Below are 17,488 nucleotides of genomic sequence, written 5' to 3'. Positions count from 1 at the left end.
CTATGATAACCGAGTGATTAGCGTATCTGCTTTCCAGCCAAAAGGCTTCAGGTTCAAATCTTGCCACAGGCATGGATGTCCGTGATTATCTGTGAAATACTAGTGGTGATGGGCAGTAGATGGTGGAGACTGAGAGTTGTAGAGTAGGTGCCCTCCCTTGACGAGTCTTTGGACCCCTTAGAGATGTCACATAATAATAATATTAAGAAAAAGTTGCATCTGACCTAAAAGAAATTACCGAATAGCTAAATCTTAATTTTAAGCCATATTAAACAATCTCAAGATATATGGGGTTTCAAGACTTCAGAAATCACACTTCATCCAGTAGTTGCCAGCCCACCCACAAAGCTGCCAATTCGCTAAGTCATCCACTCCCTCCCGATTACCAGAGGTAACTCTCTTTCTCCCCCTCCCTCTTTCCTTTGTTAAAAATTCCATTCAATTTAAAACCATAATAGAAAATCTTAGCCTCAAAGATTGTGGCATATCATTATTAAGTTTGATTACTTCATTTCAGCAGTATATCTTTAACATAGAGATCCTTGACCTTATTAAGAATTATTATTCAGAATCACCATTTTTATATAATTTTATTTGTTTACATGGAAAGAAAGAATATATACAAATATCTATATGGGGCTGCTGTATCACCATATATAGGGATACATAAATTTCTGAAAATAAGCACTCAACACAGCCATGCATGCATAAACCAGCAATTTAGCTGTGCTGTTCAAATGATTTTACTATTTAGCCTCATGACCTGTACGCATTATTTGCTCTACACTACTACACTTGAACAACCAACATTCAAAACTTCACTTCACCACAAAAAAAAAAAAACAATTGTCTTCTCTTCCTAGAGAAAATCCAGAAACCCATACATTCAGGAAGGTACTTACATAAACCATCACAGCAGTATAGCATCCTCAAAACTTATACATATAGCCAAAGCTATTTATTCTAAAGATGTAGCTCAAGAAATTGAACACAGTTTCAGAACACTTTTTCTGCCAATGACTACAGCTGCCATAATCTAAACAAACTACTGCATGCCCCACCATTCTTCCTACAACCAGCACAAGATCACAACAAAACTATTCACATCCTTATATTCAAGGTATATCTGAAAAGAGAACTAAATTTCTTTTCAAATCTCCATGCCATCTTAGCACATTCAGCTAGTTACTTTCACCTGTTCTCCTAAAGATCAGCTTCATCCTCTTGCACATCCTGGAGTGTATAAAGTTCCCTATGCCTGCACCGTGACTTACTTTGGACAGACTGGTAGATCCATTAACATACACCTTGAAGAATGGAGGAACTACATCTACAATCATTTGTATTACATGGGATTGGCACACTCTGCTCTGGATATTTCTTCATGGAGGTTACATGGAAGAAGTCAGCTGTGCTACACAACTCAATACAGGTCTGAGACATTCTCTTTAGAAATGGCATCTACTATGAAGCACTTTTTCTAACCCCAACAAATATGGCTATATTAGTTTGCTAAAGAGATCTGAGCTAGTCATTTTAATCACCAGAATTCTCAAAATTAATTGCATTGTTATCCAGATCCTAGTGGATGTTAGGACATTAGTTAGTCACATTAGTTAGTTGACACAAGCTTGCTTTACAATAGCAGAGATGTCAGCAAACCCACATAAAAAATAAACAGTGTGTTGATGATGTCATTGGAAGTGGCATCACTCTGGTGATTGACCTGCCACTAAGCAGAAGATGAAAAGCCAATGCACAGCTATGGAAAATAACAGAAACAATTTTTTTTTTTTTTAAAGTAGATTTGTTGTAATATTATGTTGATTGTGTTCTTATTGGTTGTGGTATATTTATTTTCGTGGATTCTTCTTTTTTTTTCTAGTTTTTGTGCATGCATGCATGTGTGTGTGTGTGTTTGCACATGTGCTATTTTAGGAAATGGAGTTTATTTGTTACAATGATTCTGGTGTTATATGTTGGTGTGTTTTTTGAGCTGGGGTCAGGTGGGTGTGTTTTGAGGTGGTGGCCAGGGCTTTTTTTTTTTTTTTTTATGTCACAGGCAGTGTGTTTGGTGTGTGAATATCTGATGGCCTGCAGCCCTCAGAGAGCTAACCTGACCATTGAAAGTCAGTAAAATCAACAAATCACCACCTCACACAAACAAAAAAAATATAGAAACATTAAACAATCCAATATCAGAAATGGAGGTATCTCAAGATTAGGTGATTTTAGTTCATTTTAAGCAATGGAAATAAGGAGGATGATGTTTTTGAGTCACATGTGGTGAAAGAACACTAAACTTGGTTCGAATGAACCAAACATACCAAATCTTATAATGTACCAGCATTTGTTTCTGATATTGTTTTTCTTAGTGTTTTGAAGTGTTTTTTTTGTCAGTATTGGATGGTGATTTGCTGATTTTACCAAATTTAAATGGTCAGGTTAACTCTTGAGGGTCTGGCATCACCCACCCATGCCTTCTCCACAAAACATCCTCAACATGTGTTATTACTATCATCATCATCAAATTCCTGACATGTACCCTCAAGGGGTGTGCAGGATATTATTATTATTATTATTTGACACCTCCAGGGAGTCCAAAGCCTCATCGAGGGAGAGTGTGCCAACAGCATCGAACAATTGGTCCCCTTCCAACTACTAACCGCGCTCAAACTTACTTAACTGAGCCATTAGTAGCAGAGGCTCTACCAATCGACAAGCCTTTGCCGGCTATTTACATCATTACTAACTTCCTATCTGCAATTTTCCTCCAAACCAGTCTATTACTTGTCAAGACTCCAACATTATCAGATCTTATATTTCTATTGTCTAAGGCACTTTGTACCGTATCAATCCACCTATATCTTGATCTTCCTCTGGGTTGTTTTCCTGCCAACCTGGCAGAGAACAGTTGTTTTGCTAATCTTTCCTCACCCATTCTATTTAAGTGACCATACCACCTGAGATTAGCTCTGTTAATGCATTCCTGGATGCTGACAATGTCAAGTTCTTTCCTAATATCCTCGTTTTTAATATAATATTGTCATTCATGCCATCTATTCATGCCTCTGATCTTTCTCAGGACTCTCATATCTGTGGTCTCTAGTCTTTGGTCAAGTGTTTTACTTCTGACTACAAATTTTCCCAAAATATTTTTGTATGTCTGACAATCATTTCCTACTCTGCTATTTAGATCCCCAACAAGGACCAACTTTTCCTTTTTCATTGTGTCAGTTGCTTTCTCTAAAGCATCAAAAAATTCCTCCACTTCTACCTTAGTAGAACCTTCTGTGGGAACATAGGCACAAATAAGTCTCATTGTCCAGTTCCCCATTCTGATGTTTACCCACATCATTCTACTTGAGACTGCCTGCCTTTCAAGTAGATTAGCCTCGTATTTTGTGTTGAATACTATGGCTACTCCTTCTTTTCCTTTTTTGTCATTTCCTGAATATAACATTTTGTATTTATTGCTCAGAAAGATCTCACCAGTTTTTGTCATTTTTGTTTTAGTCACCTCTGTTATGTCGATCTGGTACTTATCTAATTCCTCCGCTAGCTCCATTTCGTTGCCATTCAGGCTTCTTATGTTGATAGTACTGAATTTTAACTCTGGTGATGTTGAGTAATCTGGATATGTTACTTTTCATCTGTTTTCTTGCTTTTCTAAGTGAATGTGGTGTTCTTTTTCTGTTTCATTGGTAATATTTTTGATATTGCCACTGTTGGATTCTGATTATATAGAGATTAGAGTAATCATTATTTGGTTCAGAATCCAACATGATCTTCCATCACAAAGGCTAGACTTGTAAATATTATTTAATGTAAACAACTTATATTACAATTTAATATTCATATAACTACTTTAATTTTGTCTAATATCTAATTATTTAATCAAACATATATGTATTAATAGTGAAAAGACTGTATTAAATATTATTAAGCTATTTTAATTATTATTATGTTAATATTATAAGAACTTGTATTTGATAATTTAACTGCGCATTAATTGAAATATAAATATTCTTTATTTATTCCTCTTTGTGAAAGTTTAACGTTATGCAATAGACCAATTTTATTATATTTTGTTTGGTTGTCATGGAGACGTATGTAAGTGAGCGAGCACGTTTTGGAACACCACGTGAGGAGAAAGTTTATTGAAAAGAGTTTTAGATCACGAGAACAATTTAGGCGGGAAGGATGGATATAAAAAGGGAAGAACTTAGAAAATAAGAATAAGAAGGAAACAGAGAGAGAGAGGATTAGCATTAGGTTGGAATCGGAGCATTCGAGAATCACAGTGCGATAATAGCGAGTCGGCAAGTCACTCAAGCAGCTAATAAAGTCTACTAGTCGAGAGGCGGTTAGCTAATAAGTTGTAGAATAACAATTATAGCTATGGAAGACAGCTGAGTGACTACTAAATAGACTAGCAATACTTGAATTGAGATTTAATTTCAGGGCCGACCTTTCAAGGATACACAGAACCTTGAAGCAAAGCACGAAGTTACTAAAGAATAGTAGAGCTGTAAAGTTGAAGTATACCGATAGCTGTGTTTAGAATTGTAGTGTCTAAGAATTAATTGAATGCCGGAAGAGTGAACAACTGTGCATATAAAACCTAAAGTTAAGGAATTATTGTATTGCCCTACTTCATGAGTGATTAGTAGTACTTTATGCAACAACGTTTGTTTATGTGTATTGTGACCGATGATTAATTCAATTATTCCTTAGAAGAATTATTTTAATGAGTGCCGTTTACTGTTTAAAGTGTTTACAGTTATAAAAAGTGTATATGTATAAGTAGATGAAGATAGAAGATTATCGGTAAGATTATTCCAACCATTAATATTCCTATACAGAGAAGTGCATGAGTTTCATCCTAGAATTTCCTTATGTTAACAGTAACTATTTCAGAAATTAGCCGAAGTGTAAATTTAAAAGTGTTTGTTTATGAAGAAGTGTTAATGCAATTTTTGTCGTATTTGGAACTTAAAGAATTGTGAGAAGACTGTATTAGAGATAACAGATTTACCATTGTCTGAGTTTGTATGACAGTATTATCAGAAAGGCTGAAGTGTTTATAATAACTTATTTAGTATTTTGATCTTAAGTGTATAATTTGTGATTATAAAATTAAATATTTGTTTTTGTTAATCTAAAGTTGTGTTTTGCCTGAATCTCTTTTACTGCACCATTCATAAAATATTCGAACCAAAGCGGGAGAGATAAGTTAAATATACTCAGCCAGTATATACAATATCAACACCTAAAAGGAGAGATAGTTGTGAGTTGGTTTTTCTTCAGTTCTTGAACAACTAATTCAGATGTAAAGTGGTACAGTCTTTAAATATAAATTTTCTTTATATTTGAATTAGAAATCAACTTATAATTTATCAATTAGTTAAGAACATCGTAATAGTAATCATGTCGGATCCAAGGTACAGATTAAGAACAAGTAGGATCCAACACCACTATGAAGTGCAATTCAGTGTGGCAGTGGTTTCTAGTCGTAGTATGTTGTGGCATATTGATCTCCAGAGTGACATTTCATGCTATCAACTGCTGCATGTGGTTTTGCTTATATCTCTGCTATGGGGAAGCATACTAGTGTCATATAATTTTACCCATTCCTTTTCATTTGCAATTTGAATTGTTTCCATAACATTCCAATTGAGTGCTGTGAGTCATCACAGTTGTAATTTGTGCTCTTAAGATGCTGGTTAGAAAAACCTGCAAAATATTAGCAAGTTCAATAAATAAATGAATTAATTAATTCTGGAGATAGGTTTCGGTATTGAGACCACATGTTTATTAAACAATAAAGAAGATAAAAACCCAAGAAGTTTCATTTGCCATAAGACTTACATCATCAGGGGTAATGGTGTATAAAAGTTGAACACAACAACCAAATTAAATAGTTAATTAGATGTCTTTTGGACTTCACAACTGTTCATTAATTGAGAACCTGAATACAAAATAATATGCTTGTTGGAACAATGCTAGTTGTTGCCACATTCTGTGGCTCACGCATGTTATCCGAAGCAGTTTAATTTTTGATAAAGGCAGACTAGACTTGATGTTAAATTAAGCCTTGATTTTTATTGCATTGTATAGGGAATCGAAGCATTTTTGCAGCTTCCTTAAATTTTCTTGTGAAACAGTTCTTATCAACATATGACATGTTTGTCTGTTGCCAGAGTACTTGATGGCCAGTAGTAATTGTGTGGAATGCTAAGCCTGATTTGTGTCCTTTTTTTGACGTCTTTGTCAAAAAAAGAACAGAACACATGCGGATTACTCCTGACCTTCCCATCTGGCCTACATAACAGATGCTACAAGAACAGTGAATTTGATAAACGCTTGGTTTTTTCATGGGATGATGTGGCGGTTTCGTTGGATGTAGGAATCTTGATATTTTTTGTAAAGGAAGAAAAGCCACTTTTATGTTGTACTTGTGGAGCAATGTAGCCAATTTGTCTCTGACATTTTTGATGTAGGTAGCGTGATTGCATTCTTGAAATCTTGTTTTGATAAGGGAGTTGTAGGAGCTGTATTAAGAATTTTTTTAATTGTCTTTGGTTCAAAACCATTAAGTGTGAGGTTCTGTGTCAGGTAGTGTAATTTTCATTTTTCTTCATCTGTGTTCTGGATATATTGTATGCTCTAGGTTTTAATTATGCCTATTTTTTTTTTTAAACTTTGAGAGACAGAGCATTCTCATATGTTCTTCATTTGGTCACATAACCCAGAGACACATTGGTTTTTTCCTCATCCACATCGAGCACTCCAGAAACCTGCCTGTTTACTATAAAAAAATATAATAATAATAACAATAATGTCTTTTCTATGTGCTCTAATCATTCATCTTCCCAATTTTACATTCTTTGTTTCTCAATTTACAGAAACCTGCCTACATAGGCAGATACATATATAACATATGTACATATACAGAACCTTCAACCTCTGTTCCAGCCAGGCTTCCATTACAGCCAGATTCTTATTTATTTGTTCTGCTATCCTATTAATTAGCTACAATGCTAAAAAGGTTTAACAAAATAATTGTTCTGCTTTCCACCTAACATCCTTCTCAACATACAAATTATAGTATTGCTATTAGTATTCCTTATATCTGAAGCACCTCAGAAAAAAATAGCTAGAATCTTAAAGAAATTATCTCATTATGAAGCTGACTTTCCTTATCTGCTTTCCTAAGGTTTAACTCCCTCCTTCTCTGTTTCAGAATTGAAAAAGATCCCTCTTTCTTGCAACTTGTCATATGGAGAATTAAGTAGTAGGGAAGATGGAGAGACGTGCTTAGCAGTCCTCCTGCAATGAATCTTTGGACTCCTTGGAGTTGTCACATAATAATAATAATAAAATATATATGTACTGCTTTCAAACTTCATATGAAGTTGACTTTCTTTATCTGCTTTCCTGAGGATTAACTCCCTCCTCTGTTTCATGTTTGAACAAGGTCCCTCTTTCTTGTAACATATCATATGGTGGTCAAACTGAGAGATCTGGTAACATCTGCCTTGAATAAAACAAGAAATATATCCACTGCTACAACTATGGTCAGTCAAATCTAGCTGACCATGCCTTGCACCAGAATCAAATAGATAACAATTACTATACTTCACTGCAGCACATACAAATATAAAAGACTTTTTTTTTTGTAATCAACGGTAGATGTACAGAAACAACCAAATTTAACTGATTATAGTTATGGGAAATAGCAATTCTTAGGCCTTTTATCTGCCACCGAAGATTAGCTACTACACCCACAGAGTTCTCCTTCCCTGATATAGACTAAAATCTGGATAATAATACAGGTACAGAAGTAAGTGTGGTGACATCTTTCCTATGAGTAATATGACAGCGTTGAATTTTGATGGCACAGACATTCATAAGTTTATCAGTCTTTAAGCTTTTGGTCTGAAATCTTCCATTTGTTGTGTGTATTTTATGTTTGTGTGTGATGACAGTGTCCTATAGTCTCTGTGACAGATACAAATATTTTGATCCATTAAACTTAAACATTAAGTATATAATCTGATGAGGTTATACCCACACCTAAATAGTGCTCTGTAAATACTTTTGGAATAATGATTAAATTTTTTGTTCTGCAAACACTGTGCAGCACAAAGAACATTCCACTTTGAAGTATCACCCACCACCAACACTGCTTTCTTTTAAAAATGGGAATTACTACATTAAAATGTCACTGAAAACATTTTCTCTTAAGCATTTGATTTGTATAAATGGTAAGTGTTAACCACTTGACATAGAAAACATTTAATTTCATATAATGGACTTTTTTGCAAATTAAAACAGTACAATTGCAGATGGCAAACCATTAAAATGTATTGATCTTCAAAAATAAATTGTACTTGGAAAAACACTGGGACAGGACTCTGAAAAACTCTAAAACTGGATCAATGAGATCCCTATTATACAGTAACATTAGACTGTTTAGAAAAGAAAAGTGCAAGGATGGCGAATCCTAGGCTGCATATGACCTTTTGATGTGTTTAATGCGGCCTAAGCACATTGTCTCGATTATGTACCTTCATCATTTACAAATTATACATTCTCATGTATTTAATTAATTATATTTTAAAAAATTTTATTTTTGAAACACAATGTTAAAAAAATCAACTGCTATTATTGATCTATCCATTGTTCTATGGTTGCATTTCATTCTTATCCATTGTTCAATGGTTAGCATACCATCATATCATAATAATTTGTCATATTAACTTGAGATCATAAGTGACAGACATTCACCTTGAAGGCCAACTGAAGCTAAAGACAACAATGCTGAAACCAATTATTTGTTTCTTATCCAGTAAGCAGTCTCAAATAAGTCATTAAGTTATGTACCACTGGTTAAATAAATTAACGTAAAGCTTGTATTCCTAGAATATAATAAAATAGTGTTTTATTAACTATTGAGATGTTTAGTTTGTAGAACTCCATTCTTGAATTATTAATTTTTTTTTAAATAAAAAAAAAACACTTTTGAGAGTTTTAATAAATTGTTAATGTGGTGATATCGATATTCATACTATGCCTCTTGATAATTTTTTAAAGTTTATTATCGAATAAAATATATATATACGAAGTTATGACCTTATGAGGAATCTGTTAAGTGATATGCAGTCTTCCAATGCTTCTCTTCCCTGATATAGACTAAAGTTTTGGGTAATATTACAGGTAGTAAGAAGTAAAGTGTGGTGACATCTTTCCTATGAGTAATATGACAGCTCTGAATTTTGATGGCACAGATTTAGTTTATCCTGATATCATTGGAGAATAGTAATGATATCAGTGTTTTGATATTACTTGTGAAAAAAATCTTTGAAGCTTGAATCATATGGATAGTATAAAGTTTGTAACACGAGGAAGAGGAATTGAGTGTAGTGTCATCAGCAAAATTATGGATAGGACTTTCTTAATGTGGGAGGATTATTAATATTAAAAAGACAACTTGTGGGTTTAGAATACCGAGCAAGAGAATATTCTAGCATTTGTCCTTAAATCTAAAGAGACACAAGTAACCATTATAGCATGCATTCAGATGGCTGCATTATTTATAGCATTAGACATTTCCATCTGTGTTTTAAACCCACAAGCTGCCTTTTTAATGTTAATAATCCTCTGACATTAAGAAACTGAAGAAAGTGAAGGTATTCCCATTCACTCATGATGGCAAATAGCCCTCATATGGAGGTAGCAGGTTTTTCTCCTAGAAACTCAGGTTTTTCATCCCACATACAGAAAAATCAGTCTTGAGTACACATGCAATTTACAGAAAAAAATACTAGTGTTGGGCAGTAGATGGCATTGGTGTAGATGATGGTAGTGGCGGTTTGCTATATTTGGTGGATTAAGGTGCCCTCCCTCGATGAGTCTTTGTACGCCTTGGAGGCATCATGCATTAATAATAATAATGATAATAAATCCCAGAAATTGAGGCAACAATGATTCTGAAGTGGGTGATGAGTGAGACTTGCCAACTGGGAGAGAATGGAGATCACATCTGCCACTATAATGCAAGGTGCCACTATACTAATCGACAGCAAGTCCATGACTTTGGGTTGCAGCCTTGTTGAGTGTTCGAAGCAAAGTATATAATTATGGAGGATCAAGCTGGATTCACACTAAATTGTTATGATTAGATTTTCATTTTAAGAAATCTTGAGATTTCATAAAATGAAAATTTCATATATGTGTTGGACATAACCAACACATATAGGAAAAAACATGATTTGTAACAATTTTATTCCATTCATTTGACTGTATTTTTCCAAATAATTGAGTTTTCCTAGTTTCTATGACTTATGGGATGTTCTGTTTTTCTTGGGACGCTGTGTACAAGTGATAAACACAATAAATTATAAAGGAAACAGATTCTTGTGAAATGATTATGAACAGTAGTGTACATGGAGTATGGCATAGTTAAAAGTTAACATCTTCCAGCAGTTTTATCACATGTGATATTAATGAGTTCTTTGAATGTGGTATACAGTTCAAGCAATCCATTATCAACTATTTTGGATAGCATTAAATTTCAAAAATGTGTTAGTGTATAGTAATTATTAAGTTGCCAAGCAGCAAGCATACCACATAAACTGACAAAGATGTAGGAAGATGCTGAAAATGATTATGCATTCCTTCTATTATGCATTAGTGGATTCTCTCGAATTTCCAAAAATTCCGGAAACAGAAAAGCAGTTCATCCAGAGCTATGAAGGCATGTGCTAGAACATTATTTTATAAATTCCATAGCCTCTGATTCTGTGGAAGTGCTGTTGCATATAAATGGAACTTCATCACGATTTTGCTCAAGTTTGACTTGCATTATGTTATTTCACTGTGATTGATATTTAATGAGTAAATGCTGTCAAGTTGCTGGCCTTGGTCCCACTTATGCCAGTATGAGAGAATTCAGCTATCACATAATTATTTTTTATGAGAATTTGTATGACATCTGTTTAAAACTATTGTAATTTTATTTTTTTAGTAATTTATAATGAAATGTATTGATATCGCTATAAAATTATCTGTAATTTTGTGTTTTAGTTAAATTGTATTTAAATTCATAATTAATATGAAATCACTTTTTTTTTTATTAGAACAAAGCTCATTGATTCAACAAAGTGGAACATACCAAATATTAATCAAGTTTTTAATGCAGAGCATTTATTCATAAGCACTGTGAAGTTTTTCATATAATTGATTTTTATATGAGATGGATAAATTAACAGAAAATATTTGGTGAGTGAAATAATTGCCAGTTCAGCTTTGAATGTTCAGCTAAAGATAAAACTATGGGAGATCTCATGTCCATGAGACAAAATCATATACATGCTGCTTTAGAGAAGACTTGAATGTTTTGATTCATGAAAGTAACACACTACTTTTCCCATCATTGAAATATCTTCCATGACAAATGTGCCATATCATTTTTGCATGCTAATCACACCATAATTTCTGTTCAATAAGAAATATTTTGTGTGATACTGTGAAAAGTTATTCAAAGAAATGGGAAGTCCTAAGCTACATATGGGAATTCGCACACTGTTGACATTATTTAAATGTGGAACTTGTGGTAAATTATTCTTAAAACATGAAGACCTTATTCATCACTCAGAAATTCATATTAGTGAGAAACCTTTCATTTCTGAAAGTTGTAGTACATCTTTTTCACAAAAAAGTATTAAAACATACTCAAGAATTCAGACCATTCAGAAACGATTTATATGTGAAGCTTGTGGTAAATCATTTTCATATAATAGTGAACTCCAGAGACATGCAGGAATTCACAGTAATGAGAAACCATTTATCTGCATAACTTGTGGCAAGTCATATTCAAACAACAGTGAACTAAAGAGGCACACAAAAATTCACACTAATGAGAAAAACTTTGCCTGTGGAACTTGTGGTAAGTCATTTTTATACTATAGTGAATTAAAGAGACATGCTAGAATTCATACTAAGGAGAAGCTGTTCACATGTGAAACTTGTGGTAAATCATTTTTCACATATGAATGCCTTTTACAACACACAAAAGTTCACACTGATGAGAAACCATTTACTTGTGAAGTTTGTGGCAAATCATTTTTAAGAAATGATGCCCTTAAGCAACACATGAGAATTCACACTAATGAGAAACCTTATGCTTGTGGGACTTGTAGTAAATCATTTTCAAGATATGATAACCTTAAACAACACATAAAAGCACACACTAATGAGAAACCATATACCTGTAAAATTTGTAATAAACAGTTTGCACAGCTAGGACAACTTAAAATACACACAAGAACTCACACTAATGAGAAACCATTTAAATGTGGAACTTGTGCAAAATCATTTGTCACATATGCACATCTTAAACAGCACACGAGAATTCACACTAATGAGAAACCAACTAAATGTGGAACGTGTGCAAAATCATTTGTCACATATGCGCATCTTAAACAGCACATGAGAATTCACAGTAATAAGAAACCATATACCTGTCTGACTTGTGGTAAATCATTTTTACAAAATTATTATCTTAAGCGACACACAAGAATTCACACTAATGAGAAGCCTTTTACTTGTGAAACCTGTGGGAAATCATTTACACAAAACGAACATCTCAAGAGACATACAAAACTTCACACTAATGAGAAATCTTTTATGTGTGAAATTTGTGGTGATTCATTTTTAAGGAATCAAGAACTTAGAGACCATTCAAGAATTCACATTAATAAGAAACCATTTCTGTGTGAAACTTGTGGTAAATCATTTTCACAGCCATACAGTTTTAAACTACATGCAAGAGTTCACACTAATGAGAAACCTTTTACCTGTGAAACCTGTGGTAAATCATTTTCACAACTTGGAACTCTTAAAACACATGCTGGACTTCATTCCAATGAGAAACCATTTCCTTGCAAAACTTGTGGTAAATCATTCTTAAGAAATGATAATCTTAAGCGACACATAAGAATTCATACTAATGAAAAACCCTTTAGCTGTGAAATTTGCAAAAAACAATTTGCACAACTGGGCCATCTTAATGTGCATAAAAGAATTCACACTAGGAATGAAAAAACAATTGCATGTACTACTTGTTCTAGATCATTTTTTAGAATTGATGATCTTATGCGACACAGAAGAATTCACATCAGTGGTAAACCTTTCCTTTGTCATACTTGTGGTAAATCATTTTCACAATTGGGATCTCTTAAAAGACACAGTGGAATTCACACCAGTGAGAAACCATTTGCATGTCATATGTGCAATAAATCCTTTTTAACAAATTCTGATCTTAAGCGGCACATGCGCACTCATACTAACGAGAAACCCTTTACTTGTGAAACATGTAGCAAATCATTTTCTGAACAGGGAAGCCTTAAAATACATATGAGAATTCATACCAATGAGAAACCTTTTACATGCCAAACCTGAGACAAGTCATTTTCTGAAAAAGGAAGTCTTATGCGACACATAAGAATACATACTAATGAGAAACCTTTTACCTGTGAAACTTGTGGTAAATCATTTTCTGAACAGGGAAGTCTTAAAACACACATAAGAACTTACTCTAATGAAAAACCTTTTATCTGTAAAACTTGCGGTAAGTCTTTTTCAGTACAGGGATATCTCAAAGTACACACAAAAATTCACACCAACAAGAAACTTTTTACCTGTAAAACTTGTTGGGAATCATTTTCACAACTGGAAAATCTTAAAATCCATGAAAATTCACACCAGTGAGAAATGTTTCACCTCCAAAATTTTTAGTAAATTATAAATTTTAAACTACTTGGCAAAAGGTATTTCCACAAAAAGTAAAACATACTGTGAACTTATGTGCTTTCATTTCATCAAGTAATCATATCATACATGAGATTTCATATTGATGGAAAACCTTTTAGAGTCATCTTTCACCATAGCAAAAACAATTATTGTATTTGCTGTAATGAATTATGTCAATTATTGTGAATTTTTTCACTATTGCAAACCTCCCAGTAAAATAAATCGTTTTTTGATCCATATGAGTTTGCTATAGTGAGAGTTACATCTAAATTGTGTTATTAAATCATGTTTAAAAATTATTTTAAGAAATACAAGCATTCACACTAAGAAATTTTTTACCTGTCATACCAGTGTAAAGTCAGCTTAATAATTGGAACATCTTAAACTGTACAAAAGAATTCACACCAGTGCAGTTATATCTTAATCTTTCAACTTATGAAACTTTGTACCTACAAAACCATTTTTTAAATAAAGATACACAAGTTATGATGCTTTACTCTTGAAAATTCTTAAAAGGTATAAAATTTCATTTGAGAGGAGAATCATATATTTATCCTGTGCAAAGTATTTCTTTACATCCTGGAAATTTTAAGGGATTCATTTGGAAGTTGCGCTGTTAAATCTTTGAGTTTAATGCACTCTCAACAGCTTGTTTACTTATGTATATTTTAAAAGATCCTCTGATATATTTAGTGAATATTAATATTTCTGTTAAAACTGAAAGCAGAGTAAGAAAATATTATGTACAATAAGGATGAATTGTGAATTCTTGTAGAGCTCAGATTCTTTCTGATAAGGTTGATATTATTATAATTTAGTTTTGCAATTGCTAAATCAGCATGTCAAAAAAAGTATTGATTTTTTGTCTTTATATGCAGTATTTAGATGACACCAGAATTTTAGATAAATAATTCTCACTGACTGAATGAATCAGTGAAGAACAAACATTGTAATAACAAAATTTAGAACAACTTATCATAAATCACAATATTGTAAATATTTTAACAGTTTTGCACAAAGAAGTTTGTAATAAACACAGAAAATATGCATTTAATGCTGACTATTTTACTACTGTGTGTGTGTGTGTTTAGTTATTAAAATAATTTATTTCATATGATTGTTAATCTGATTTTATTACATTCTATAGAAAAAGTTTCAAGTGCCTCTAAGTCACTCTTTCACTTAACTGATTGGGGCCAAATGGCTTAACTATGCTTTACCATATCAAAATCAAATCCTGTGGACTGATTTCACAGAATTTGAACGATGTGTGTGGGGGGGGGGGGTACCATAAATTTGCCATAAATGGGTTTACTCTTTCCATGCTTATTAATATTCCACTTAGCTGCTACTCTCTAAGCAAAAATTCACTCCTCACTTTCTTATTAATATCTTCCTTATACAACTCCATGCATGGCCTCTTGTTCTGACTGTTTACCCACTCCCATTCTTCTATGAATAATCTATCTTGCATTGATCTTGTACAATTACTCATCAACTTATACATCTTAATCCTCAACCTGTCTTGTCTATTTGACTACAAGTGATTTTCCCACAGTCTCTTTTCTAAATTTTTCATTACCTTGAAAGCCAGGTGAACAAATGCTTGCATAATTTACCAAGTAAATAGTGGCTTCATTCTTCAACAGACATACAATACCCTGCTGTATTCCTGCATTGGTAGGGAAATCTGAGGAGAGAGCTATATGACATGTAGTAAGCTGCCAGGGAGGAACTTAGTAACTCAATTGCAAGGATAGAAGGCAGACAATAGGATGACAGTTTGCTGAGACCTCTTGTGCCAGACCTGATCAAAAGCCTTAGAATGTGGTATAGATGTTAGGAAACATATGTAGGTGTTAATGAACTTCAAGTAGCTTGAAAAAGTACTGTGTTTAGTCTTGGTAGCAGGGTTTCTGAATTATCTAACCTAGCCCATCCATAGTGTTAATGTACAATAGGTTTACAAATTTTTATGGATAGAATGATTAAAATTAAGCAGTGCCCTCTTCATCGCTGCCATAATCCATTGCATTGTCCTTGCAATAGTTACTTATTTCCTCCTTTTAGTAAATTTCCACAGCATTCCATTATTGACTTCCAAATTTCAAAAACCTTGCAAATTGAATTGGTAGCCCACTTATCATCTGCAGACCCAGGCAATATATTCAAATATCATTGTGTAGGCTTCTGGAGAGAAGACATGCTAGGAATGTTTTTGCTTGTATTACTCCATAATTAAAGAATCAGATAGCATAGAAAATGAATTACAGAAAACCAGACCTGATGTGAAATCATCCCTTGTTTTTTGTTGTAATTGATATTTTATTTCAGTTGTATATGCTGACAGTTCTGATTTGTGTTTTCTTTCATTATCAACATCCTTGAAATACTGAGGTTGGCATATCCCTCCTGTATAGTGTAAACCACAACTATAGCTGATCTTTGTAGACACCTGGTTTTCTGAGAGGCAAGTGGGATGGTCTTGGGCAATTAGAGATCTTATTAATGGGGTGGAAGGCAACCTTTATATTTTGTTGACACAGTATCCTTGCTATTGGAGAATCACTACTCTTCTAAAGTCTTGATTTTCATGTTCATCCAAATGTCATGAAGTTTACTATAGGGTTTTTTTTTTTTTTTTGATTAATGTTCTGTTATAATCATTCTTTGATAGGATGGATCTCTGGTATTCCAACTCTTCATTTATTTTATCTACTGTAACAGGTGATATAGTTACAGGGATAGAATGTGAAGGGTTTGGTATTTTCAGGGAAGATAGGATGGGAAAGGGTACTGCTAGTGATAGCAGATGAATTGCAGCTAAAATGAATAGGAGATAGGTGGGAGAGTGGCTGTTCATTTGATACAGTCTGGTGTGAGATAACAGGCCAGTAACACAAAATATACAATTCGTTGTTGCTATAGGCCAGGGCTACAGATAATCTGGAAGATGTGCATTGGCAAACTATTATAAGTACAGGTCGAGTGATTATTATGGGGAGACTTCAACTATGGAGTCAAATATAGACTGGAAGGAAGAAAAATCACATAGTAGGAAGGAAATGGAATTTATACACCTGCTGAGTGATAATCACTTGAGGAAGCATGTGATGGATGGGGGGACTAAGGCTGTGAGAGTATTGGACCTGGTCATAGAATCTGAAGAGTTATCCATAACCAGGGTGGCCACATTGCCTTCAGTTGACAAAAGTGACCACACGGTCTTCACTTGGGAGATTGTAAAACATATGGAATATTCTGTTATATATGTGGAACTTCAAGGCAGGTGATTATGACAACCTTAAGAGGAAGCTTGAATCTGTGCCATGGCATAAAACACTGCAAGCGAAGGATGTTAGTGCTTGAGAGATAGTTAAAGGGCATCTAGAGGAAGCAATATTAAATTTTATACTTAAGGTAAGGATGTTTAATCAGGTTGGACTTAGATGGATGAGTCATATCATTAAGCATGAGCTGCAGAAGAAAATGCTGTGGATGGTATATAAGGAGAAAGTGACCAGCAAACTTTTTAACAGTACAAGGCTCAGGCAAAAAAAGGGTGGCCAGCATGGTAATGAAGGGAAAATCTAGCCAAGCAGGCCAATGGAAATCCCAAAGAGTTCTTTCATTATATGATAGGTAAGAGGAAGAATGACTGTGTAAGGTT

General features: G+C 33.7%; 1 protein-coding gene across 6 annotated transcripts in view; it reads left to right on the top strand.

The window, feature by feature from the left end:
• The window catches only part of LOC150099156 (uncharacterized), a 55,494-nt gene extending 41,880 nt beyond the window's left edge, over nucleotides 1-13,614 (top strand). For all 6 annotated transcript variants that reach the window (XM_090403576.1, XM_090403575.1, XM_090403574.1 and 3 more), the window contains one exon: nucleotides 11,145-13,614. In XM_090403576.1, the coding sequence (XP_090259702.1) occupies nucleotides 11,554-13,467 (1,914 nt within the window). In that variant the 5' untranslated portion in view covers nucleotides 11,145-11,553 and the 3' untranslated portion in view covers nucleotides 13,468-13,614. The remainder of the gene's footprint in view (nucleotides 1-11,144) is intronic.
• The last annotated feature ends 3,874 nt before the right edge of the window (nucleotides 13,615-17,488 follow it).

Source organism: Typopeltis vanoorti, chromosome 14, assembly GCF_054136105.1.
Source record: "Typopeltis vanoorti isolate ZY-2024b chromosome 14, IOZ_Tvanoo_1.0, whole genome shotgun sequence".
Taxonomy (NCBI): domain Eukaryota; kingdom Metazoa; phylum Arthropoda; class Arachnida; order Uropygi; family Thelyphonidae; genus Typopeltis; species Typopeltis vanoorti.
The sequence above is the reverse complement of the archived record's forward strand: the minus strand, read 5'-3'. Positions and strand labels throughout refer to the sequence as shown.